The sequence below is a fragment of the Convolutriloba macropyga genome, chromosome 9 (assembly GCF_964194025.1).
Source record: "Convolutriloba macropyga chromosome 9, txConMacr16.3, whole genome shotgun sequence".
Classification (NCBI taxonomy): domain Eukaryota; kingdom Metazoa; phylum Xenacoelomorpha; order Acoela; family Convolutidae; genus Convolutriloba; species Convolutriloba macropyga.
Window position 1 is genome coordinate 25,615,835 of NC_134476.1, and position 26,284 is coordinate 25,642,118.

A 26,284-nucleotide genomic window follows, 5' to 3' on the forward strand; every position below is an offset into this window, starting at 1 on the left:
AAAGATTGAAAACTAAACCAAGCAATTGTTGCACAACAAAAATATCATTAAAATGGAGGGCATCTTATACAGAATGAGTGCGTTAAGCGTAAGCAAAAACAGTTATGTGAATTTTAAATTTTAAGGGAAATCAAAATGAAATGAAATCAATTGAGGGGAGTCATTTTTTGATAGATTTTACAACTCTGCAAAGCTAAATGTTACTGTAAAACTGTTAATGGTCACAAAATCAGATGTTTCCCTATTTGTTCCTACGTGTCTTCATAGATGTTATTGGTTATTTTCTCTTAGTTTCTGGTGAAAAATGTGACATATCTCAAAGTTAATTTTAATGGGATGAAACCTTTTGGCAAATAATAGTACTCCTTTTTTCATTTCATTATTTGCCTTTTAACCATTAAAAACACCCCTCAGAATCTAAATATGTCCGCGAGGACAATCCGACGCTTTTCATCGTCATATTTCTAAATATATTTCTTGGGATCAAAAAATAATGAGTTAGTTTGTTTCTTTTTTTTTCAAAAAATACTAAAAATAGAATTACGAGAACAAAACTACGAAAGCATTCGCCCTCCCTTTAGAATAAGTGTTTTTTTATATCAAGATATGCATTTTATTTTTTCAATAATTAATTGATGCGACACACTATGAAAGTATCATTTTTTGAAAATTATGAACACCATTTCCAGAAACATAAACACCGAGCCTCTTTTTTTCCTCAACGAAAAATAATGAGTGTTGGTGACCTCAGTCAGTAAAAAATGTTTTTAAAAGAATTTTCCTGGTTCACCCATAGTACAACTTTACACGATTTCACACTAGGTCCAAATTGATTCTTGGTAATCATGCAAGGTCATTTATGATTTGCATGATTTCCGGGATGTCATACAAAGATCATATTCAATTTTGTGGAAATCATAAAGAAGTCTCTCACAATTTTTAAAAGCCAAAAAATTCCGTTATTTTTAATTTTGGAGAAAGATTTAAAAAGTTGTAGAAAATCATAAATTTTCATAAACATGTAACACATAAATATTAACTGATGCTAAAAATTAACGTAAAATGTGTTCAGAGGATATATATATATATATATATATATATATATATATATATATATAGATATATGAATGGATTGCATATGCAGTGTAGCGTTTCACTTTATACTATAGATGCGTTAAAACCAAAAAGTTGCTTGGTTCAATCAACAGTTGTCCGCATGAAAACTGAATCGTTTTTCTCAGATGAAACTTCACAGGTATAACCTGGCTGAAAAAAGTGAAAATTTAGTCAGGTAAATGTGATATGATTTTTGTTTGGGACCCAATTGTGCAGTGAATTCATTGAGCTTCATACAGTAAAGCTTTATTGGTAAAACTTGCTAATTTCAATAAAAAGGAAGAAGTATATAAATTCCCCATAAACATGCTAGGACCATAAGCAAATTCCTAGAAATCATACAAGCATCACATTCTGCTTCATTTGGTTTCATAGGTGAATTGTATTTAAAAATGTGGCCAGCACGAGATGATTTATGATACTTGTGTGAAATTAAACAAACATGAATTTTCAATAAGAACAACTTATTCAGCATGCGCATCATCGGATATCATTTTTATTATTTCGAAAAAAATTGTATCCGAGATTTCTGATTAATGCGCAATTAATTATTTATCTAATTAAGTAGAAGGCGGAAGAAGAAAATGCTTTTTGCAATGAAGCAGAAAGATATTTTGTCAAAAAGGAGTGTTAAACTGAAGAATACAGCGACTAGTTGTTGAACATTAATTCGGTGACAGAATTTTTGAAGCCATTGTTCTTAACAAAAAGAGATTACAATTTGAAATACCTAACTTGAAAACAGAAAGACTCAAATATTCGAAAAGTTGATAAACGTAGAAGGATAAAGGCAGAGACTTTCATTATTTTACACATAGTCTTAGATATAGTATCACAATTTCGAGGTTTTTCAGACTACCTGTTGTCTTTGAAACCAACAAATTTAATTAGCAAACCTAAATTATGTTTGCTTCAATAAAGATGACATATGATTGCTTAAAAAACAACTGCTGTCATCAAAAAAGTTAGCAGAAATACGAATTTAAGATAGGAATCAATATAGGAAAGTACCATGGTCTCGGCACAAGTAACATCATTTTTTTTTACAAATTGCATTCAAAATGGCTTCAATGTAAAAAAATAAACAGATATTTATAGTCCGTATCAATATTAAAACTTTCAAATACTGGTTTTGTTTAGAGAAAAATTAGCTGAAATTGTTATTTTTACGCCTTAGAAATCCCCCTTGCCTTATGCGGCAAGTACTAGAGCAGCTTTTTGCACTTAACACCTTGTTCTCCCAAAATGATAGCGTTTCATTGATATCCAATGAGTGTATCGGCAAGTTGGTGATAATCATGACATTTATAATCATTAAGGGAGGGTATATCGAATTTATTACACAAATTTATGGTTTAGGTACGCTGATAAACTTTTGCCAGGACAAATTTGAGCCAAAGATTTGGTTCAAATTAGAAAACCTTACGCAATAGTTTCAGTTCACCCACATCAAAAAATAAATTTTCATTATATAACGAAAGATTAACTGACGCTCTTAAATTCTCTAGTTCGCAATTTATCGCAAGCTTGCTCTTTATTAAACAAGTTTGAAGGAATAGCTTCATTAATAATTTGTGGCTGTTTCTTTTGTCTGAGTGAAGTTCTCGTGGCCCCTGAAGGATGTTCTTCTTCAGTTACTGAAGTTTCTTTAGAGCAATTAGGCAATGCCACGTCTGTGTTCTCACTGATGATCACAGCTTGTGAGTCAGTAGATTGCTGGTTAGTAGTTTCAGTTTTGATGTCAGCAGGTCCCATAATTTGAATTCCTTTAACGAGCACTGTCTTGTCTGCATTCTCCCTATGGGTTACAGAAGTGTTCATACCCTTGCATTTAATAAAGATGGCTTGAGCACTTGGAAAACTCGGCGCTGACTGCTGGAAGTCAGTGACCGCTGGAGGCGTTACTTTCTATTAAAGTGGTAGTTTCATAGGAAATTTGCCCCACGTCTTGGGACTGTTTTGATGTGTAAGCAGGGCTCCCTGTTCGAAAACACCAACAGGCACATTCAACTTTGGACTCCAGGCTCGAATAGCCCGTTTCTGAGGTTAAATAGAGCACTGAACAAGTCCATTTGCTTATGGTTGACAGCTGGTTGTTTCCATTTTTTTTAAATCTCCAGTGATTAAGACCACTGTTTTAGGTCACCGAGAACAACTCGGGACCATTGTCCGATGCTAAAGTTTTTGTTATCAAAGATTCGACTCAGGTACACGTTCAACACTTGAGGAGTTCTATACCCCGCCACCAACGCTTTAGGACAACGTGATCTCTAAGTTATTAGCTTGGTCACGAAAAAAACACAAATCCATATGGAGATTTTCAGAAACTTCTGGTTCAGGTCAATTATATACCTTATTCCGCAGGCCAAGTCTGTAATCTTGGCTTTTTTTGCACGTACTATATATCGAAAAACATCGTGTCTGATGTCGAGCCACATCATTCGGACTGCTGTTTATGTTGCATTTTTTTCCTGATAATGTCTTATGAGCTATAGCCATCACCACATATCTTTTTTGTTTGGAATGAAATTTACAGCAACAAAAAAGATGATTGCGCTGGGGATGTTCAGGCAATCCTTCTGTTGTTCGCATCTTTTTCTGCTTCAGAGAATTGCTCTTCCCGTTGTTTTTTTGTTCTGTTGATTACATCTTGTTATATTCAATTCTGTTCCAGCTCAGTTCTGATGTCTGAACTGGGTCTGCAAGTCGGACTCAACAATAGATATTGATCTAGTCAAAGCAGAGTCGACCACTGTCATTGCCATTCTCACAGTTGATTCTGATCGAACCATCAGCATGAGGAAATTGTTCCCCGGGTATTAATTGAACTTGAAGTCAAATTCCATCAGTGCTATTGCCCATATCGTGATTTTGATTAATGCTGTTAAAAGGAATTTTTTTGTCTGTTGCAAACAGATTTTTGAGAGGATTGTGGACAGTCTGTAGAGTGAACATTTTCTCGAGCAGCAATCTGATGACCACAATGACGGCTCTTGTTGCCTTTTGCTCAATATTTCTGTAGGTCTATTAGGATTGTGACAATATCCTTGCAACGTAGACCTCAAGATGTCCTCGTTATGAAGAGGATTCCTCATTTTGCTTTTTGCGAGGCCTGTGTTGCAATAGCTGCTCCGTTTTCAAAGCCGTAGGGCTGCACAAACATAACTCGCTGCCGTAGGGATAGAACATAACTCGTTCTTGATGTTTTCAAAAGGCACTTCACGCTTCTTTTTCCATCTTAGGTCATTTTTAGAATTTCGACGAAACGAAAAATCTTTGTAGCAAAATTTGGTATCATTCAACCATCAACACTTGAAAGCCGTCAGAAAAATCAGAATGTTTCATGTTTGATGATGGTTCCGTGTCCTTTATTAATCCATATACCATTACATCGATTTTAAAGATAACAACATTCTTGATTATTTTGCAAGCCTAATCGATGTCTTGCAGGAAAATTGATGAAAAAATCCCTTGAAGTCTTTAGAAGACCTACAAATCACTCAAGATGTGCATTTATTGACTTAAGGAAGTCTCTCGTCACGCAGTGTTTTGATGATTCCTTGGGTTAGTGTTTCTCTCTCTCTCTCCCAAGCAGACTAAATATTTTGTCGGACTGCGCTGTTGCTGAATGGCGTTGCCTATACCAAGCTGCGTTCCACTGAACATCAAACATTAGTAATCTAAGATGCGTTAGATTTTGACCATCATAAGACTCAAGACGTCTGATTTTCCATCGAACCAGTCTCTTGCCAGATGAATCATGATATCAGGGTAATATCACGGTGGATTTTTTTGTGTTTCTTTGTAACATACTCTAATGTAATTGACATATTAAGCAAGTTTTCCCGTTTATTGTACACTCGCATTACCATTTCACAAGATGCTTTACCACCTGGCTTACCTTTTTCCTTGAAGAGAATGTTGTGATGGCAAAGCTATCTGACCTAGTCTGGGTTTTGCTTCCGCACTATTTATTAAGGTGTCCCTTTATTACGTGTTTTTATTTTTTTTTACGTCACGCCAGCCGGAAGAAGCTTGCGGCTGAGTAACCTGACTCATCCCTTGCAAAAGTTACCGCTGCCTTTATTAGCAGTGAACTTTTCACATGGGTTTCAAAAGATCTTTTTGACGTTCAATCTCACTTCTTCGTTTTTCCGGTTTGTTACCCGTTGAGGAAGTTGCAAAAGCCACTGCTTGACTTCTGAACTGTAAGTTTTCTGTCATATTAGAAAGAAGCGTCGCTGGATCACTGTTTATAACGCCTAATTCTTTAAATTCAGACTCATGGTCTCTGAAATTGAGATGAAGTTCAGTCTCACCAATATCTCCTCAGGCTTGGGTGCTATTTGAATTGTTTTGAGGTCCTGATAGACTTATTCTTCTCTAAGAGGCGTTAGAAAATCTCATTAAATTTTTTTGCGTCTAGGATGAAAGACAGAACTTTAGCTCTTTTTACCATTAATACTCTCGCTTAAGAGGAAATTTGATTTTGAATTGCTACTATGATATCTTTAAAAGATGTATTTTATATCTCTTTTTGGGGCTCCTAAATTTCAGGATTGGATCTTGGCCGGACGTAACTAGAAAAAAATTGCTACTTGTAGGTCCGGGATGGTATCGTCAGTGTTATTTTAGATTTCCGTCTTTCTTGATCTTCAGTTCGCCAGAAATGACATAATTCACATAGTACAGTGTTCAGCTTTCTGCAGATCTACAATTTGCCGGGCGTTCGGAGGTCTGGACTCCAATTTTGTGGCCTGGGCACGAGTAACAAAATATCTTTAAAAGTCAAAAATTAAATTCAAAGAGACCTAAATATACAAAAATTATCAGGAAATTGTAGTCTGTATTATATTTGATGACAAGGTTAAAATTACACCACAAGCTTTTCGCCTCGCCCCATAGGCCAAGTTCAAGTGTTTTTTTGTTCCAAAGTTTTTTCTCCAAAAACGAAAACGTGTCATTGATATGTACAGGATGGCTCGGCTACTGGGTTTATGATCGTCACTAATGGTGGGTATATTGAAGATAGCACAAATTTTTTGGTTTTTGTACACGGATAAACTTATGGCGTATTCAAATTTGAAGCTACGAATAGGTACATAATAGAAGTCAGTATTCATTGACGTCACTCTACCAACATCCAGTTAAAACATTCAATTAAATAATGAAGTGTGAACCTGTCTTCCCAATTTTTCCACTTCCTCATATGTCATAGAAAGAGAGATATATTTTTCAGGGCTTTGTTAAGGATAGAAAATGTTTCATTGCGGCGATCAACTTTAGTGAGGGGGAACAATATGCTCAACAGGATTTATTAGTGCAATCAATTCTCTCCGATTGATATATTTGTGGTACAGAGTTGTGAGTAGTACCTTTAGAAAAATTAGGATCGGGTGCTTTTTGTTTACAAATAAAACTAACCATAAAAACTAACAGTTAAGACCAGTTTTGCGTTGAATTTTATTCAATGATATTGGAATTTTTCTCCCGTTGTCGATTTTTGACTGCAAGCATTCGCTTTACTCATTGCTCCTTTATTGTCCACATAACAGTAAATCAATTTTAAAAATAACGACACTCTTGATTCTTTTGCAAGCTGACACGATGTCTTCCAGGAAAATTGATGAATAGTTGTTCAGGCCATGAGGAGGCCTGCAGTATCACACAAACCTTGCATTTTTGAAGTCTCTGCAAGAAGTTTCCTGTCAGGAACAGCTTTGATGATTCCCTGGGTCAGTAAGTCTTTCTCCCAAGCAGATTAAATGATTTGGCGGACTGCGCTGTTGCTGGTTGTTGTTGCCAACACCTAACTCCGTTCCACTGAAAATCACGTATTAGTAATCTAAGAAGCGTCAGATGATTACCATAATAGGACTCAAGACGCCGGATTTTCCATCAAACCAATCTCATGACAGATGGCTCATGATAACTGGGTACTATCGAGGAGGAATTTTTGTGTATCTCTGTATCATACTCCCATTTCATTGACATATGAAGCACGTTTTCCTATTTATTATATATTTGCGTCACAATTTCACAAGATGTCATTACCACCTGGCTTACCCTCTACTTCGGAGAAAATTTTGTGTTGGCAAAGCTATCTGTCCTAGGCTGGAATTTGCTTCCGGACGAATTAGCAAGGTGCCCCATTTGTTACAGGTTTTGCTTTTTTAGTTGAAAAGACAGCTGGACAAGTCTTCCTGCTGAGTGTCCTAGCTCATCCATTGCACATTTTATCAAAGCCTTTATTAGCAGTGATATTTTCACTTGTGTATTTCAAGGTCTTTTTGAAATTGAATCCCACATCTTGTTTTTTTCCGGTTTTTTACCTGTTGAGGAACTTGCAAACGCACCTCCTTGACTTCTGTTTTGTCATTTTTCTATCTTTCTGGAAAGAGCTGTCACTGGAACATTGTTTATGCCGTCTTATTCCTTAAATTTTGACTTGTGGTCTCTGACCTTGAGATGAAATTTAGTCTCACCAATACCTACTAAGGCTTGGGTGCTATTCGAAGAGTTTTGAAGTCCAGGTAGCCTAATTCTTCTCCAAGACGCGCCAGAAAATTTTCAATAGACTATTTTGCGTCTTGGATGAAAGAGAAAAATTTAGCTGTCTTAACCATTAATACTCTCGCTTTAATGGAACTGTGGTTTTGAATTGCTACTATGATATCTCTAAAAGCTGTATTTTATATGTCATTAGGGCTCTTTAGGGTCCTAATTTTTAGCCTTGGCCTAAGGTACTAAGAAAAAAAATTTGCTACTTGTAGGTCTTCAGTTCGCCAGAAATGACATATTTCACGTAGTACAGTGTTCAGCTTTCGGCAGATCTATAATTTGTCGGGCGCTCGGTCGTCTGGACACCAATGTTGCGGCCTGGGCACGAGTAACAAAAAATCTTTAAAAGTCAAAAATTAAATTCAAAGAGACCTAAATGTACAAAAATTATCAGGAAATTGTACTCTGTATTATACTTGATGATATAGTTAAAATTACACCACAAGTTTTTCGCCTCGCCTCATAGGCCAAGTTCAAGTGTTTTTTTGTTCCAAAATTTTTTCTCCAAAAACGAAAACGTGTCATTGATATGTACAGGATGGCTCGGCTACTGGGTTTATGATCGTCACTAATGGTGGGTATATTGAAGATAGCACAAATTTTTTGGTTTTTGTACACGGATAAACTTATGGCGTACTCAAATTTGAAGCTATCAATAGGTTCATATTAGAAGTTATTATTCAATGACGTCACTCTACCAACATCCAGTTAAAACATTCAATTAAATGAAGTGTGAGCCTGTGTTCCCAATTTTTCCACTTCCTGATATGTCATAGAAGGAGTGATATATTTTTCAGGGCTTTGTTAAGGATAGAAAATGTTTTATTGCGGCGATCAACTTTAGTGAGGGGGGAACAATATGCTCAACAGGATTTATTAGTTCAATCAATTCTCTCCGATTGATATATCCGTGGTACAGAGTTGTGAGTAGTACCTTTAGAAAAATTAGGATCGGGTGCTTTTTGTTTAGAAATAAAAATAACCATAAAAACCAACAGTTAAGACCAGTTTTGCGTTGAATTTTTTTCAATGATATTGGAATTTTTCTCACATTGTCAATTTTTGACTGCAAGCATTCGCTTTACTCATTGCTCCTTTATTGTTCCACATAACAGTAAATCAATTTTAAAATAACGACACTCTTGATTCTTTTGCCAGCTGACACGATGTCTTTCAGGAAAATTGATGAATAGCTGTTCAAGCCATGAGGAGGCCTGCAGTATCACACGAACTTTGAATTTTTGAAGTCTCTGCAAGAAGTTTCCTGTCAGGAACTGCTTTGATGATTCCTTGGGTCAGTATGTCTTTCTCCCAAGCAGATTAAATGATTTGGGGGACTGCGCTGTTGATGGTTGTTGTTGCCCACACCTAACTCCGTTCCACTGAAACTCACGCATTAGTAATCTAAGAAGCGTCAGATGATTACCATATTAGGACTCAAGACGCCGGATTTTCCATCAAACCAATCTTATGCCAGATAGTTCATGATATCTGGGTACTATCGAGGTGCAATTTTTGTGTATCTCTGTAACATACTCTCATGTCATTGACATATGAAGCACGTTTTCCTATTTATTATATATTTGCGTCACAATTTCACAAGATGTCATTACCACCTGGCTTACCCTCTACTTCGGAGAAAATTTTGTGTTGGCAAAGCTATCTGTCCTAGGCTGGAATTTGCTTCCGGACGAATTAGCAAGGTGCCCCATTTGTTACAGGTTTTGCTTTTTTAGTTGAAAAGACAGCTGGACAAGTCTTCCTGCTGAGTGTCCTAGCTAATCCATTGCACATTTTATCAAAGCCTTTATTAGCAGTGAAATTTTCACTTGTGTATTTCAAGGTCTTTTTGAAATTGAATCCCACATCTTGTTTTTTTCCGGTTTTTTACCTGTTGAGGAACTTGCAAACGCACCTCCTTGACTTCTGTTTTGTCATTTTTCTATCTTTCTGGAAAGAGCTGTCACTGGAACATTGTTTATGCCGTCTTATTCCTTAAATTTTGACTTGTGGTCTCTGAACTTGAGATGAAATTTAGTCTCACCAATACCTACTAAGGCTTGGGTGCTATTCGAAGAGTTTTGAAGTCCAGGTAGCCTAATTCTTCTCCAAGACGCGCCAGAAAGTTTTCAATAGACTATTTTGCGTCTTGGATGAAAGAGAAAAATTTAGCTGTCTTAACCATTAATACTCTCGCTTTAATGGAACTGTGGTTTTGAATTGCTACTATGATATCTCTAAAAGCTGTATTTTATATGTCATTAGGGCTCTTTAGGGTCCTAATTTTTAGTCTTGGCGTGAGGTACTAAGAAAACAAATTTGCTACTTGTAGGTACTAGATGATACCGTCTGTGTTGATTTAGTCTTCTTTCTTTCCTGAGCCACATTTCGTCAGAAACGACATAAACCACGCAGTACAGGATTCAGCTCTCTGCAGATCTAAATTTTGCCAGGCTCCCAATTTTTTCAGTTCCTACTATGTCACAAAAAGAGAGACATATCATATATTTCTGGGCTTTTTTAAGGATAGAGAATGTTTTATTGTGTCCACCCTCTTTAGTAAGGGAGGAACTATATGCTCAACATGATTTACTAGTTCACTCAATTTTCTCCGATCGATATATTTGTTGTACAGAATTGCGATTGGTACCTTTAAAAAGCTGTCAAGCGTTATATTTAAATTTGAGTTTTTTTGACTTTCACTTTTCCGGGGAGCTAAGCAGTTTTAAAACTTTGTAAACGTCAGCCTAATTTCCGTTGTTTTCTTCTCATTTTTTGTAATTTCTGTTGAAATTGTTCTCAAAGAATGAGTTTTGATTTTTCATTTAGAGATGAAACAGAATTGCCTAATTGTTTGAAATGATTTTCTTCGGCTAAAACTTCGGCTAAGCTTTTGAGAATTCAGCACAATTTGGTATGCTACAAGTTATGCTTGATTGCACCAATTATCGTTTTTTAGCAAAAATCCTCCGATTTGACGGGTATTGCATATCGAAGAGATTAACAATGCTAACATAATCACCGCTGGATTAGATTATTGCTATTTGTGTCTCCAGTTCTTGGAAAGCGTTCTGGAACGTAAAGTTTGGCCGCTTTTTGCTTATTTAAATCGCTGTTCATCAAAAATGCATTTGTTTCAATATACTAATTCATTTATTAATTCATGAATTCATTTATTTTTGAGTTCATTTTTCCAACGGTCTAACTCATTATCTAAAGATCAATTAGTGAAGTTATTGAATACTTTCAGACAGTAAATGTTTTTCTGTTTTTTGTCAAATTTGATTTTTGGCTAGTATTTTGAAGAATTACGTGTAATTGGTGAAATTGGTAGCAGGGCTAGTTTTGTTTAATTGTAGACTTTTAGATGTGTCGCTGACCATTTTTGAGTCTTTTACCTTTTTTAAATGCTAATTAGAGACCAGAATGATTAAAAAAAACAAGTTTATAATTATTGATCAAATTTACGTTCAAATTAAAGCCATTGGGCGTGTATTGTTATTTCAGCAAAGTGCTCCAACTTTTTTTTTGGCTTCAACACTGTTTTTGCGTAAAACAATTTGTGAAATTATGTTTTTGGCGTTTACACGTTATTGTTTTGTCGTCTTCTGATTTATTAGCTCTAATAGCAAAGTTAATTGGTTTCTCAGACTGCTAAAAATTGTGCAATTTAGTTCAATTTAGTTCAACTTTTTAGTTGATAGTTGAAAGCTTATAGTTGTCATGAGTTTAGAAGGTAGTCTTCATTGCGTGTTTATATATTAAATGAACTTTATTGGATTTGATACAGCGATTTTTTTATAACAGTTAGCGACAATTTCGTTTTTTTGAGATTTTTTTGTTGTCCTGTCGCATTAATAACATTTTGTTTTTAGCATATTAACTGGATTTAGGTCTCTTTTAATTTGCTTGCCGAAATTTTTATTTGGGTTTGACAAATAGTTTGTTTTTCTGTAGGTTATTCCTTTTTTACAGCTTCTGCTCGAACATTAAAATTTTTCTGTCGAAAATTTATTTGAAGGATCTCTTTTGATCATTTTTATTTCTCAGCAAAAACTACTTGTTTGTCAAAAATTGCAAAATTGCGTACAGTAATGGGCCCACTAAAGATATGTTAATTGGCATAAACTTAACTCAGCAAAAAAAACTTAAACCAAAAAATTACTTCCAAATACTTCAATGTTCCAAGAATTTATGAATTTGTGTAATTTTTTTTCAAGAACACTATAAAGGCGCACAACCATAAAAATTGATTATTTCTGATATTTTAGTATGGCTTGCATGTTCGGTAATCTATTATTCGGCCTCCATTCCCCACTCCGGTTTAGATCAATTATTTATTTAGTTCATGTTCTCATTCGTCCTAGAGTTCATATTTCTTGCCTTAATAGGTCTTCGTTTCCAAAGTTATTAATTTGTAATGACACCAAAATTTTGTTCCGTAACAACTCTGTATGATAGCACTTTGATCTGAAAGATCATCATTTTAGATTTCAATACATATATATATATATATATATATATATATATATATATATATATATATATATATATATATATTGCATCTGTGTACTGTGTTTTATCAATAGGATCACGTTTCTGCGGTCAAAAAATAAAAACCCTTAACCGCCTTGACGAATAATGATGCTCCGTAAGAAACACAACAACTCTAGGACTAAATTTTGCGCAAAAATTGCAGAACACTGCAATTATTCAGAAAAACTTTCAAAATTGAGCAAAGATGATTTTTTACATGTTACATGGATATATAGGCTTGAATCATTTGGATTCGTCAGATAACCTTGAAGTTAATTCATGGCCTGAAGTATGAAGAAACTCGAGAAGAAAAGTGTTGATTTTTATTTGAACAGATATTCCGTTCAATTCTTTTTATCGACCCGGTCTATCTACAAGGTTGTTGATCTTCACAAAGAAAACTTCCCCTAATACTGAACAAAAAAGAAAGATCGCGTGCTACTGTACACGTCAAAAAAGTTCCAGCAATCTTATGTACAAACAATGCATTATATCACTGCATTGGAAAGTGCAATGCAGCAAGATTTTCATTTGTTAAGATTTTGGTTTCAGCCAGCTGCAAAAAATGTCAAAATGTAATGAGTAAATGTCAAAAGAAAAAAAAATTGATTGAACTTCATGCCTACGCCGAACTTCATATTTATTCACCGCAGTTACATATAGAGATTTGTTTTACTATTCTATCTCATATTCATTTTAAGTGTTCGGAAGATTTTTCTTTGAAGCTATTGGATGCCTTTCACCATTCGTGTCTTTGCCTATCACTTTTAGCAGTTTCGAATCATGAAACACTTAAAAAATTGGCGGGGAGCAAAAATCTATACACAGCTACTTAATTAACAAAATATCAATTTGACAGCAAAAAACTGGACATCATTTTTGATTAATTTGCCTGCACTATCCCGAGTTTTTAGGTGTTAAAAAAGTTTTTGTTTTTGTTTTATTGCTCTGAGCGAGCTGTAAGGATAGCAATCACTGACAGCAAAAACTTTTAAATTTTCAGAGGACCTGAATAATCATCATAGGTTACAGATGCTGTTTGAGTAAGTGTATTTTAAAACGTGCGTGAAAACTAAAATTGGGAAACAACACTAAAAGAAAAAAGCAAAAACTTAAATGAATGCATAAAATTTAACTGAATGACAAAAACAGAGAACAAATATTTTCAAAAACCAAGCATTAGTCAGTAATCTTTGCCAAACCAGTTGGAGACTGCTTGTATTATCACAATTGGCTTGCTAAATGTTGCTTAATGATAATGGTGAAGTGCTGGTTAAGAAGCATGGTTAAGAATAAAAGTTAAGCATCGAGTCCAGTTTTCAATTCCGAAGCAGTATGAATGTAAATGGACTTCGGCATAAAATTGATCGTTTTTAGTTATCATAAAGAATTCAATTCGACTCACGCAATTTTCTGAGACCTTTAGCAAAAGTCAATTCTTGAGCACATAAGTTAAAATTTGACATGAAAGGTCTATATTGGTTTTTTGCCTCTAAAACAATCTTTACGGCTCTTACTCAAAACTTTGCATCATTCAAAACTTCATTCAAAACAGACCAGTTTTATGTACATGCATGATTTCTTTCGAAAAACTGTCCAAACGAATTCTCTGAATCATTTTTTTTCAACACTACTAAACGAAACTGAGATATCAAAACTACTAAACTTCACAAAAAGTGAACAATTAACAAATATCTAAGCCTTGTCTCAAATTAATTTTACCGCTTTTGGAAGGGATGGGAAAAACAGCCGTATATGTTAAAGAAAGTGATATATGTTCAAAACTGGTAAAGTAAACAAAATTTCAACCAATCGGCCCAAAAATGTGAAGATCTTACGCAACATTAACTTTTCAAGAAAAATAACATTTGATTTTTCCTTGATATTGATTTCAAGATTTAGAGAGCATCAAAAAGATTCTAAACAAGTTAATGCAACAAAAACGCGTTCAAATTAGAATTGGAATGGTCACAATTATGGCCATAAAGGAAAAAATTGGAATGGAAACATTTGTTCAAATTAGAATTGGAATGGTCACAATTATGGTCATAAACGAAAAAATCCGGTACTAACTCTTTTCTGAAACAGTTTTTTTAGAGTTCAATATCAGTTATATTGTATGCTCTCAAATAAACTAAGTTTTGTATTGAAAAAATGTGAGATTAGTGAACATTTCTTAATAAAGCAGATCTGCTCAAATTTCAAATTGAATTAACTTTTTTCTTTCAGAAGTAGACCAGCAAAATCTCTTCATTGTGAAGTTCTAGAGGGAAAAAGATTGTAATTGATACGACATAAGTTACTCTGGGATGTCCTGAAATTGTCTGAAGAAAAAGTTTGGGGCTAGCATAAAATTCTGTTTGTTTCTCAAAAAAGTGGAAAAGAACGGAATAGTTGAGTAGAGAACTCAGCCCAAGCAATTTTTTTCTATTAGTCGCTATGAGCTCTTTATACGCATTATGCTCGACCACTCACGAAACTTTGATGATTTAAGGAACTATGTTTTTTTGCGGTCATTTTGGTTCCGAGTGCAGCACTCAATCTCTCTAGTTTATTCTAGAGAGTCCTTCTCTAGTATTTTTTGGTTTGTATGTAAACCAAACTTGAAAGAGTTTTAGTCCTCTGTTTAGATAGTCATGCGCTTGCAAGGTATCAAAAAACAGCATAGACACAAGTTATAGTTTGACATTCTGTTAAATACCCCTTTTTAGGGGCTATATGATCAGTTTAGCTTATGAAACAAGTTGGGATACAGTCATTTTCTTATACATATTTAAATTCATTGCCTTAATAATATGGATTATCGAAAGTTACGTTTGTTTGAGGACAAGCTGTGGTACCCGGTGGCAGCTACAGGGGTGACGTATGTGGTGGTATCTGGACTGTTGTGTGGGAACCTGTGGATGTTTACTCTGGAAAACGGGGCCTGTCTCACTGACTCATCCCTCTCACCAACACTACAGACATTCTACTTCCACTACAGGCCCGCAATTTCGCTCATTTTCTCTTCATGATATTAACATCCAAAAAATGAGTCTTTCTATCTATATTGTAATACATTAGGTCCTTTAAAGTTATAACAGAGCAACCATTATAAATTTATAACAGTAAGTTATAACAGAGCAACCATTATATTGATCGGAGGTACTTCTGTATAAGTAGTGGATTCGGGTTGTAACCTTATTATATCCGACAAATGTCAGACCTAATTTGAGCAGACAATGGTTCGGTGACCTGCCCATGATACGACCTTTCCTTCGTTTTTCTTTTCAGACACATTTTATGTGAAGTTCCGAGAAAAAGGCATTTACTCGGCATTAGTTTCGATCAGGCTAGCAATATTTGTGAAGTATTTGATCACAAGTTAAATTGAACAACTTTTCTTTGTAATGAATAGAAGTAGGCATTTCAAGTCGGTTAGAACAAGCTCGAGTCTGATCACAATTTAATGAGCATAACCAATCTCAAAAATCCGAACGAGGCTGAATTAGATTAGATTTGCACATCACTATTCGAGACCTGGAATTTATGAAAAGACCATTTAATTCCAGGTAGGGGTAAATATTGAATTAAATTACACGGTCGAGGACCCTAGTTAAAGTCTAGGTTTATTCTTTTTATAGTTCCATCCAAATTATTTTCATATAAAATTCCATCCCGCCAAATTCTTTTCATATACAAACCTGGTTCCATCGTAATTCTTTTAATATAAAAACCTGCTTCTATCCAATTTTTTTCATACATCCATCCAGACTATTTTCATATACCAACCTGCTCCAACCAAATTCTTTTCATAAACCAAATTAAATGGTGCTTTTTCGCGGTTCATGGTTACTTCTAACCTGAGTTTTGAGTACATTGTATGTATAAATATAACATCAAATGCACCAAAAACAAGTCAAAATAGTATGAAACAGAAGGACAATAGCTTTCGTGGATCAGATTATGTCATACAGACCGACTCATCACCCTAGTTTGTCCTTTAAAGAAAAATGAAAAATTTACATGTGAAGAAGCTGCTGAAAATTATAATGCAAAGCCCAACATCAACAAATAAATATAAAGAAACATCTAACAACAACACACACACCACACATGCAAACCCGCACACACAAACACACACAGTGAGAAAAATTGGGGAAAGCCTATAAGGCATCGGTAACGTTTTTGGGAACAAAACCAAGTTTTCTATACCAATATTCTATTATTGGACAATTTTTTAAATCTCGATGAAGATCTTCACCTTGACCCTCACGTTCCTTTTCAAATTTGTAACACCATAGTGGCTCTTCTTTATAAACAAATTTTGGTAGCTAAATTTTTTGGTAGCCAATGAATTCCAATTAGATTTTTTGATAAAGACATTATTTTGAGGCATTTTTTCTTTGGTACAATTTTTTGATTGACCAAAGAAAATTTATAGTAGCATGTCTTTAAATTCATAAGTTCAATACTTCATCGACAATTCTGTTTTTCAGCGACCATATAATTTCTCTACTTTTCCAGAAAGGAGCTGGTAACTTCCAGAACAACCGATATCGATCCAGCCGAATTCTAGAACACGTTTTTTGTCCAGGCAAATTTAAGGACGTATGTTTTAATTCCAGCCAAATTCTAGGACGGTTATATTAGTTCTAGCCAAAGTCCTGGACATCACATTATGTTCGGAAAAATTCTTTTCATACTCAATATCTGTCGAGGACAGTCTTTTCATACCTTAAATCTGTCGAAGGCGGTCTTTTAATAATTCCAGGTCTCGACTGGGGATTACATCAGTAGATACGTTGCTCGAGAGACATTCATACAAGCCTAAACCGGTCTATTGATGTCGCTTGAAAAAAATTTGAAAAATAAAAAAAAACTAACCTAATTAATCTTGTTTGTAATTCCACCGAACCAATCAATTTTTGTTGTATTCTAGGTCGCTATATAGTGCCAAGAGTTACATCTTTTTGTGAGTCGTTGACTTGTATTAGCTCATGTTATCAAAATTTTGTTCAAGGAGCTTATTTACTTGAGAAAAGCTAGAATAGGCAAGAACGGTGATAAGACTAGGTGGATAAATCTGAAAACAACAGACGTACCAACATATAGAAATTTTATTGCTGGCCAGTCCAAATTGAGAAAATTAAAATTTTGTTCTCTGTATGTCTGATTGCACATCAAAAAATCCATGTTGTAAAATAGGACATGAATGTTAACGTAAAATTGATCAGAAATTGCGATAAGCCGAAAAAATTTATATAATTGGGGGGACCGCTCTCGCCTTTGGTTGCGATAGATTCATATCAAGTCCCATGGGGGGCCGCTGAGGCATGGCCATGGCCCGCGAGTCATGGCCAGTTTTTGTACAAAATATATAATCGAGAATTGGGTTTTGTACCATTTAGACTAATTGAACGCATAAAGGTAGTATTTTAATTTTCTCAACCAATCAAATTTGTTGGAAATTCTGCATTTTGATAAGTCTTATTGTTAGGAAATCACCGACTGAGAGAGCTAGGTTTAATGAGACCGTTCTTCAAGAGAAAATATATATAGGACAAGGAAGAACGAAATGTTTGTTCTCCTATAAACTGAATGTGAAATACCTGAAATAAGTGAGAATAAAACAAAGAATTGTAATCAATTATTTCATTTCATGACAGGCGAGCGGTTGGTTTCAGTATCAAACAGCTTAGTTTTTCGGAGGCTATCAGTAGAGAATTCATTAGACGGGGCTTGGATGGAGTGGAGGGGGAAGATATGTAGGGTTTGGAATACGGATCGTTGGATTTGGAAGGGCATTAAGGGGGTCTCATCAGCAAAAAATGATACTGCAGATTTTTTTTATTGATTTTATGTCCTCTCAATAGCTTCAGTTAGTTATACTAAGAGAGCTGCTCAGTAACTGAATTCTCTGTAGCCTTAACCTTTTTATCCCGTTTTTGACAAAAAGTTAAAAGAACGATAATTCAGTCAAGCAAAAAATTACATTAAAAAGACCACAGGACTAGTATAATTGCTTAGACTAATATAATTCTTGAAATAATGATAAATAAAGAATGTTCCTCATTTTCCCATATTATATTTCTGGAAAATATGCCACGTGAATAGTATAACATCAGCGTCAGGTTTTGTAATCTTTCAAACCTATATACTACCATAGAAAAGCTCCGTTTTCATTCCACACCATTATCTCTGTAGAGGAACGTCGAACTTTAATATCTGTAGAGGCAGATCCAAATTGTGACACATGAATATTTGACCTTTAAATAAGCTGTTTATGTAATTTCGAGACATCGAAGCAATTTAGGCAAAATTGGTGTTTGATAGCTTATCGAAAATACAGAAAGTCAAGATGAACAGTAGGATTCTACCGATATTTATAGCTCCCAAATTGAAAAGATATGTATTTTGCAGTTTCTCGCATATATCAAGATATGTAAAACAGTTATACTTAGAAAAATTTGCCGGTAACAACCCAAAACAGACACTGTTGCTCAATTATGATTTTAACACTCCCAGGTTGAGGTGCCAGACTGAAAGTCGATATGTCCAGACCGTCCCAGACGGAAAGTGTCTATCTCCAGACCCTCCCAGACGGAAAGTGCCTATGTCCAGACTTTCGTGCGTTCAAAATTTTTCGTGCGTTCATCGTGCGTTCAAAACTCCCTATGTCCAGACTTTCGTGCGTTCAAAATCTTATATGACCAGACTTTAGTGCGTTCCAAATTAAAATTCGTGCGTTCATCGTGCGTTCAAAACTCCCTATGTCAAGACTTTCGTGCGTTCAAAATCTTATATGACCCGACTTTAGTGCGTTCTAAATGAAAAATCGTGCGCTCATTTGTGCGTTCATGTCCAGACTATTGTGCGTTCAAAAACACCTATGTCCAGACTTTCGTGCGTTCAAAAATGCGTATGTCCAGACTTTCGTGCGTTCATGTTCAGATAACGTTTTTATAATGTATTCGTTTCAAATATAGATAAGTTAGGGTGATGGTTGTGATGAAGTGCCCAAGCAGTTCCTACATTTTGTTTAATAAAAGATGTTCGATGAAAGTATTGGCTGAAGGGGCTGCCAGCGTCCTAGTTATTAAAGTATGATTTGCTTTGCAATTTCAGCAAGGGTTTATAATTCTAGGTGTGAAATTGTTTTAAACAAAGCAAAATGTTGGATGCGAATTTTCCTGCGTTCGATGTTTTGTAACTTTTGAACTCAAGTGAGTTGAGGTTTTCTCGGTAGAAAGCTTTCACTTGAGTGAGCACTCTATTAAGAGTGTTTAGTCAAACATGGACTCATTAGTTTTTGGCATTCTTGTTTCCATTCAAAAAATTTTCGTGCGCTCCGAGTCACAATGTCCAGACTTTCGTGCGTTCAAAATTGCTTATGTCCAGACTATTGCGCGTTCGAAATTGCATATGTCCAGACTATCGTGCGTTCAAAATTGCATATGTCCAGACTATCGTGCGTTCAAAATTGCATATGTCCAGACTATCGTGCGTTCATTTTCTTTTCCAGACCGTGTAATTTTGAACGCACGACGCCACCTTGTGCGTTCATTTCGGTCTGGACATATCGACTTTAGGTCTGGGACCTCAAACTGGGCTGCATAATAAGCATCTCTATCTTGCGAAGTTCAACACAACCTGGATGATTTGCGCGACCCATGCGAGCTTTGATCAGACTGAGTAGCTCCGCAGAAAGGGAGCACCAGAACATCCAGAAAGAAATTAGTTCTCATCATGCCGCAACTTTGGTCGCGCACTTGGTTGCCAGGCCTACTTGGGTGTCGCACTGGGGTACCCCGACTGACAATTTTAACTATTGAAGTAACTGATGGCTAATTATCCCTTCGTTTTTTTTTTCGGGAGACTGGCCTTTTTCATGGTTGGACCTCTTGGTTGTCAGCAGAATTTCCAGACTCTGGAGTGGTTTCTGATCAGACCGTACAGATTCTGGAAAGGGCTCTGTTCAGACTATCTTGATCACACCACGAAAGACCGCGGAGATCAGACCGTGCGGTGTGCCCTGATCAGGCTTTCCAGAACGCAGGTAGTCCTGCCACACTCTGTGAGAGGGTCACAGTTTACGCCCTTTTGCAACCCTTGTTCAGATCAGAGCTGTCTCGGGTCACCCACATCCTGGGAAAATTCTTCCATAGTGTCAGAAAAGCACAAGCAAAAGCAAAACTTTTCATAGAAATTGTTGACATTATTTGTCAAAATTTAATGTCCACATAACTATCAGCACTTTTTGAAGAGTCAATATTATTTGAACCGCATGTTTGCATTAAGTTATTTTTACAAAGAATTTAAATTAAAGAATGTAAATCTACTTCGTTCTAACTCAGTAAAACTCTGAGGGGTGACCTCAAGATAACTGATCGCTTGATGGATTTTAACGGTCTGACATCAGCTCACCCACCGCTTATTAGATTCAAATTTGTTTGAAAAGGAACTTACATTGTTCTGCCTGTTAAATGATATTTATAGTTTTGTAATTTGTTCATAGTGTGACCTTTCTCTACTGTGGACTGCCGGCCGTCGTTCTATTTGTCCTCAACTTCGCCATCATCTACAAACTCAAGTCAGTATAGTATCATCGCACGTGGTTTAATTTTTTTTTGTTTAAAGGAAAAACGAAAGAATTCACCTAATTCCATTAATCTCACCCTGAAGATGAACGTTTCAAGACCCCCCCCCCCGTCCATTTGCACCATCCACTTACACATGCTATAGCGTATTGTTTGCATTTCATACAAGTACATATAAAATTATGCACAAACGGCACTTACAATTTAATTAAATGACAAAGATCCAACAAAGGTCAAGAACAAAGATCCAACGCTTTTGAACATAGAGCTAAAGTCATGTCAATGAATCTGTGTATAACCAGAAGGCTCGGTAATGTGCGTACGCACATAATGTTCGCACCCCGCTCAACCACATTCTTGACTTAATTGTCTACCAAATGATGAAGAGATCAAAAACATATATATCGTTCAATAAACAACCAATGGAATAGAATATTGCCACGCTAGAGGGCCAATGGAAGTTGTTGATAATAGGACTACCAAACACGAAAATAATAAAAATCAGACAACAAACATTATTTTTGACCAAAACTCAAAGTCTATAATAAAAACAAATCATAACAAAAACAAACTCGCATTAGACAAAATCTAAACAAAACAACTTAACCAATATTTAATTTAAAAAGATATGGGACCTGTTCTCAAAGCGACTGGTTAACTAGTTGATAGAAAAAGCAAAGAGGTGCGAAGTTCAAAAATACGTTTCTATTTTTGAAAACAATTAAATTCACAGTTATTAATGTCATTAGGTATCAACTGAAATCATTAAAATGCTCATTTAATTCTCCATAAGAAGCAACTGAGACATATCATTACACAATTTTCAATTATGCAAAATTTTAAAGCCAATGGGACTTACGATTATTGTTATAAACTAAAAGGAAAACATAACTCCTTTAATATGTACAAATAAATAAAATCTCAAACTTTATATAAAATTTTGTAGTAACAAAAGTAAAAAAGCCAAGAATTAAATGTTTGAAGCTAAAACCCTCATCAACATTAAATTATAGTTCACTGGAAACGATTTTTGACCTTGGATTAAAGAGACTGAGCTACAAATCGACCTAAAAAATTAACTAAAAAAAGACGAAGCTCAAAAATCCAAATATAATTTTGAAAACAAATATTTTCAGAAGTCATAACAGACTGATGATTTCAACGAAAAGCGATGAATTAGGATGACACACCTCAAAAGTTCTTTTTGGCCTGTTAAAAATGAGACTAAGTCAAGGCCTGAAAAAATAACAACAAATACATAAAGAAGCCAAAACTTCAAACAATTTTACGACATCAAACCGTTCATGGCACTATAATTTTGAGATGTGACCTGCAAGAACCTTAAATCATTTTTTCCTCCTCATTTTAACTTCAGCGAGTCTTCCTGATAGAGTGACTGCGTAGATATGACAATAAACCCAAAAACTGGACAGTATAGAAATCTCGAAAGTTTCTCACGAAAGTAAATGGTCAAAGCAATCAGTCACAACGTACAAAAAAATGTTAGAATCAGCAAAAATAAATGAGGTTTCTAACTAGCAAGATTGAAATTTATGATAACAATAATGAAAGCAAAAAGGAGACTGTTGAAAAAAATTCTTATTTTATTAAATTTAATTTGAAACAAACAGCTATTAAATGAATTTTTTAACTAGGTTGAGTTATACGTCCTGGAGAAGCAATTGAGACCTATTTCTATCAAGTATATGGCGTACAACAACAAAAGTACAGACAAAAATAGGCATAAACAAAAACAATGCTTAAAATTTTTCGAGAGAACTCTGTCTCAGCCCAAAAAGCATAAACTGTTCAACAAAAACAAGTAAACAAGTAACATGTCCTGATACGCCTTTTTTCCAACTTTGTGCATTTCCCTACTACTATGCTTTCCTTCAATTGGACTGGTTAATAATGTGATACTTTGTCAAGGAAATAAAATTGAACTCATAAAATATGCAATTGTGCTAAAAAATTTTGAAAATATTGAAAACGCGTAGTATCAAACAGAAGAAACCATTAGTTGAATATAAAACCGTTACCAGCATTAATTTATAACTCACGGGAGTTCAGTTTCTGCTTGTTTTTGCTGAAACTGAGCCCGAAGTTGGAAGAAATAAGATAAAACAGTGGCAAATTTCAAAAATTCACCGATTTTTCCTTAAAACAAATATATTCAAAGTCATAAGTCCTTGGATAACAACTGAAAGAATTGTCTAATTTCATTTATGCCTCCAAAAAAGCTATGAGGATGTTTGGTTGGGGAAACTAAGTCATTGGGCTACGAAAAGTACAACAAATGAAATCAAAACTCAAAATGTCTATAAAATTTTTACGAAAAAGATTGTTCAGAGCCATAAAAACCATGAGTTTAACACTGAAACCATAATATAATCTCGTTGGGCCTCGTTTATTGTAAATAGAATATATCATTAATTGAGCCCTGAATTTAAATTTTTGTCATTAATTTACAAAAACATAGGGGAAATATTTTGGAAAAAAGTTCGCGCCTGAATAAAATCTAGTTATTTTTTATTGTAAGGATCCATGGCCAGGTCAAGATCAGCCCTAATTTTGCTGCGCGCCTAACAAAACGCTCAATTGTTTGATTGGTTGCGAAATAGATTAATTTTGAAACAAAATTTTTCAGTTTGCCAAACTGAAAAACTGTACATAAATAATACATTTATGTACAATTATCGAGTTAAAATTTGCAAAAAACTGGCAAAATTATAATTCCAGAAGACTCTTACAGCCAGCTGGAGAACAACTACCTCTTTTTCGAGCGTAAGAGGAATATGGGAGCAGTTTTAAGGAGTCTACTTCCAGCAATTTTAAAGCAAGTGGGCTAAGAAAAGCTAATTTGGTCAAGTTTTTGAGAAAAAGTATGAAGTTTAAAAAATTTGTCATAAATTCTAGCCAAAGAAATCTCATGGAAAAATTCCGCCGCTCTCCTCTATCTTTAGCGATAAATTTATAGATGAAATCAATAACACTATTTTTACATATTTTAGCAAAAATGACAAAAATTTTGTCAAAAATACTAAAAATGTGAATAAAAACAGCTGAATTACGTCTAGTATTCACAAAATTTTAAACCTCGATAACTCCTTATAAAAAGCAAAAATTGCAAAAATCTTTTTAATTCCATATTCTACGCTGGACGAGCTTTCTAATGATACCACTCACAACTCTCTACGATCGATCGGCCAAAATTGTCTGAACAAAAAAAATCCATTTGAGTATATATAGTTCCTCCCCCACTAAAGTGGGTCGTCGGAACAATTAAAATTGCAGTACTTCAGGACAGTAATTGTGGTTATTGCGTACAACTATTCGATGGACGGGTCTTTGCCCCTCCCTCTAAAATTTTGGTCTTTTCATAAATTCCACGTCTAGACTAGGTCTATGGCGGTCAACCCGGGAATAGAACTTTCGCCACTGCAACCCAAAAAAGAAAACCCTACTAAAAGTCATTATTTTGACGCGAAAAACATTCCAAAGTAAATTATTGAAAATGTGCAGCTTTACTTTCTACAGGAGAAACTTTGATCGAAAGACCAGTTTATTTTCCAGTTATTTCTCTCAGGTTGGGTCTTGACGTCCACTGTTTTGAATAGAATACGTTATATGCGCAACTATCTCCCCGCCTAGGGTATTCCGTGGATATTTTAAATAACCTTTCCTACGTTTTGAAAATGTAATTTATTTTCATTACTACGTTCCGGGTATTTTTTAAATTACAAACTCCCGATGTGTTCCAATCCAAAAACGTTGCCTGTTAGGGATTTCTTGTTTACCTCAGGATTACCCCAAAATGGGCTCTCCATCCAAAACTTCAGCAAGTCTAAGCGTAGACTATATTGCGGTAATCTTAGTCCGTACCCAACGATTTACAAATTTCTCCGTACCCCAAGAGTAAAGTTACATCAAATGTTCGGTTAAATTTGCAAGCGAAAGGCATATAACTGACCGATTTCTTAAACGTTGCTAATATTGTTTTTTAGTGTCTTCTACTTGGCTTTTCCCGGTGTAAACTAGTATCATTTGTCGCGTTTTTGAATAGAATACGTTATGCGGCGATACTAAATAGAGATATGATGTGTACCTATTAGCCGAAAGCGTTCATAGTTTTCAAGTTTCCTGTCCCCAACTAAACCACATCCTGAATTTGGATCTTTTCAACAATTGCCCCCCCTTTGGTACCTAGTAGAGAATCGCCACCCCTTCTGTACTATACTTTACCACGATATTACTTGGCCTACAGTCTAGATAGCCGAATAATAGTTTAAGCGCAATTGCGGACCGCTGTTCATGGCCATGCCTCTCATGCGCTGTGGGATGTAATCCGGAAATCGCGGGTCGGCTATCGCGGCGAAGCCGCGACGCGCGCGAAGCGCGCCCACCGACCCGCCAGTCGGAAATTCTTTTCGCTTTGTATTCCGATTCGGCTAGTTGCCATACCATGGCGTATTTTATTCAATTCAATTTAACATAGTATGCGCATGCGTGGAAAGTTATTAGTCGTCTCTGATTGGTTAATAAATGGCTCGCTTAAATTCTATTCAAGAATAGCCCCCCCTTTTGCAAAAGGGGGGGCAATTGTTGAAAAGATCCCTGAATTTAATCTATCACAAGTTGTAAGGGATTGAAAACGTATTTAACTTTTTCAAACGCCCTATTAAGAAAAACATGGCTAGTTATGTTATGTTATTTTAATATTTATTTTCGCAGGACTGCGCCGTCGGCTGGAAGAGGCAGCAACAAATCGAGGGAGAATTCGATCACGCGTGGTTTGCTAGTTGTCTCATTCTCGTATTTAGTGATCACACTGCTTGGCTCTCTCAATTTGTACATTGTCCTAACTGTCACTCAGCCGAAAATATCGGACAACGACCCCAAATGGGAGAAATTAACAGGCAGGATATCATTAATGAATCGTTTTATACAGTATCCCCTCCTTCAGAGCCTAGTAGACTGTCTTCACAATTTTCTCTTCGGCAATTGCACTCAGCCTAAAGTTGACTGCCTAAGATTAATCTGGCAGCGATCGCTTATTGTACGCTGGGATGGTTTATTAGGCTAAGTGCCACCGGCCGGATCTTTTCTGTTTGTGCCTCTCAATCCTAGATAACCGTTTGCACCCCCTGTTTGCACCCCCCCCCCCCCCCCCCCTAAATTTGGTTCTGGAACTGAGGTGCTGCATTTTGATGATGATGGTCGGCATTAGTGGAATATTAGATGCGAATTTTGCTTTTGATGCTTGTATCGAACTAAAAAAGTTCGACACAACCATTTGTGTGGAAGTTAACCTCCAGAATAATAAAACACCTTTGGATCTTTTCAACAATTGCCCCCCCCCCTTTTCGGGGGGGGGGGGGGGGGGGGGGTTATTCTTAAATAGAATTTAAGCGAGCAATTTGTTAGAGATAACTTATAACTTTACACGCATGCGTTTAATATGTTAAACAATAGAATAAAATAAGTCATGCTAT

General features: G+C 35.5%; 1 protein-coding gene across 2 annotated transcripts in view; it reads left to right on the forward strand.

Moving 5' to 3' along the window:
* The window catches only part of LOC142345285 (uncharacterized), a 55,881-nt gene that overhangs the window by 17,428 nt on the left and 12,169 nt on the right, over nucleotides 1-26,284 (forward strand). For both annotated transcript variants that reach the window (XM_075397266.1, XM_075397267.1), the window contains exons 6-8: nucleotides 15,039-15,196; nucleotides 20,711-20,785; nucleotides 25,524-25,708. In XM_075397266.1, coding sequence (XP_075253381.1) covers nucleotides 15,039-15,196; nucleotides 20,711-20,785; nucleotides 25,524-25,708 — 418 coding nt within the window. The remainder of the gene's footprint in view (nucleotides 1-15,038; nucleotides 15,197-20,710; nucleotides 20,786-25,523; nucleotides 25,709-26,284) is intronic.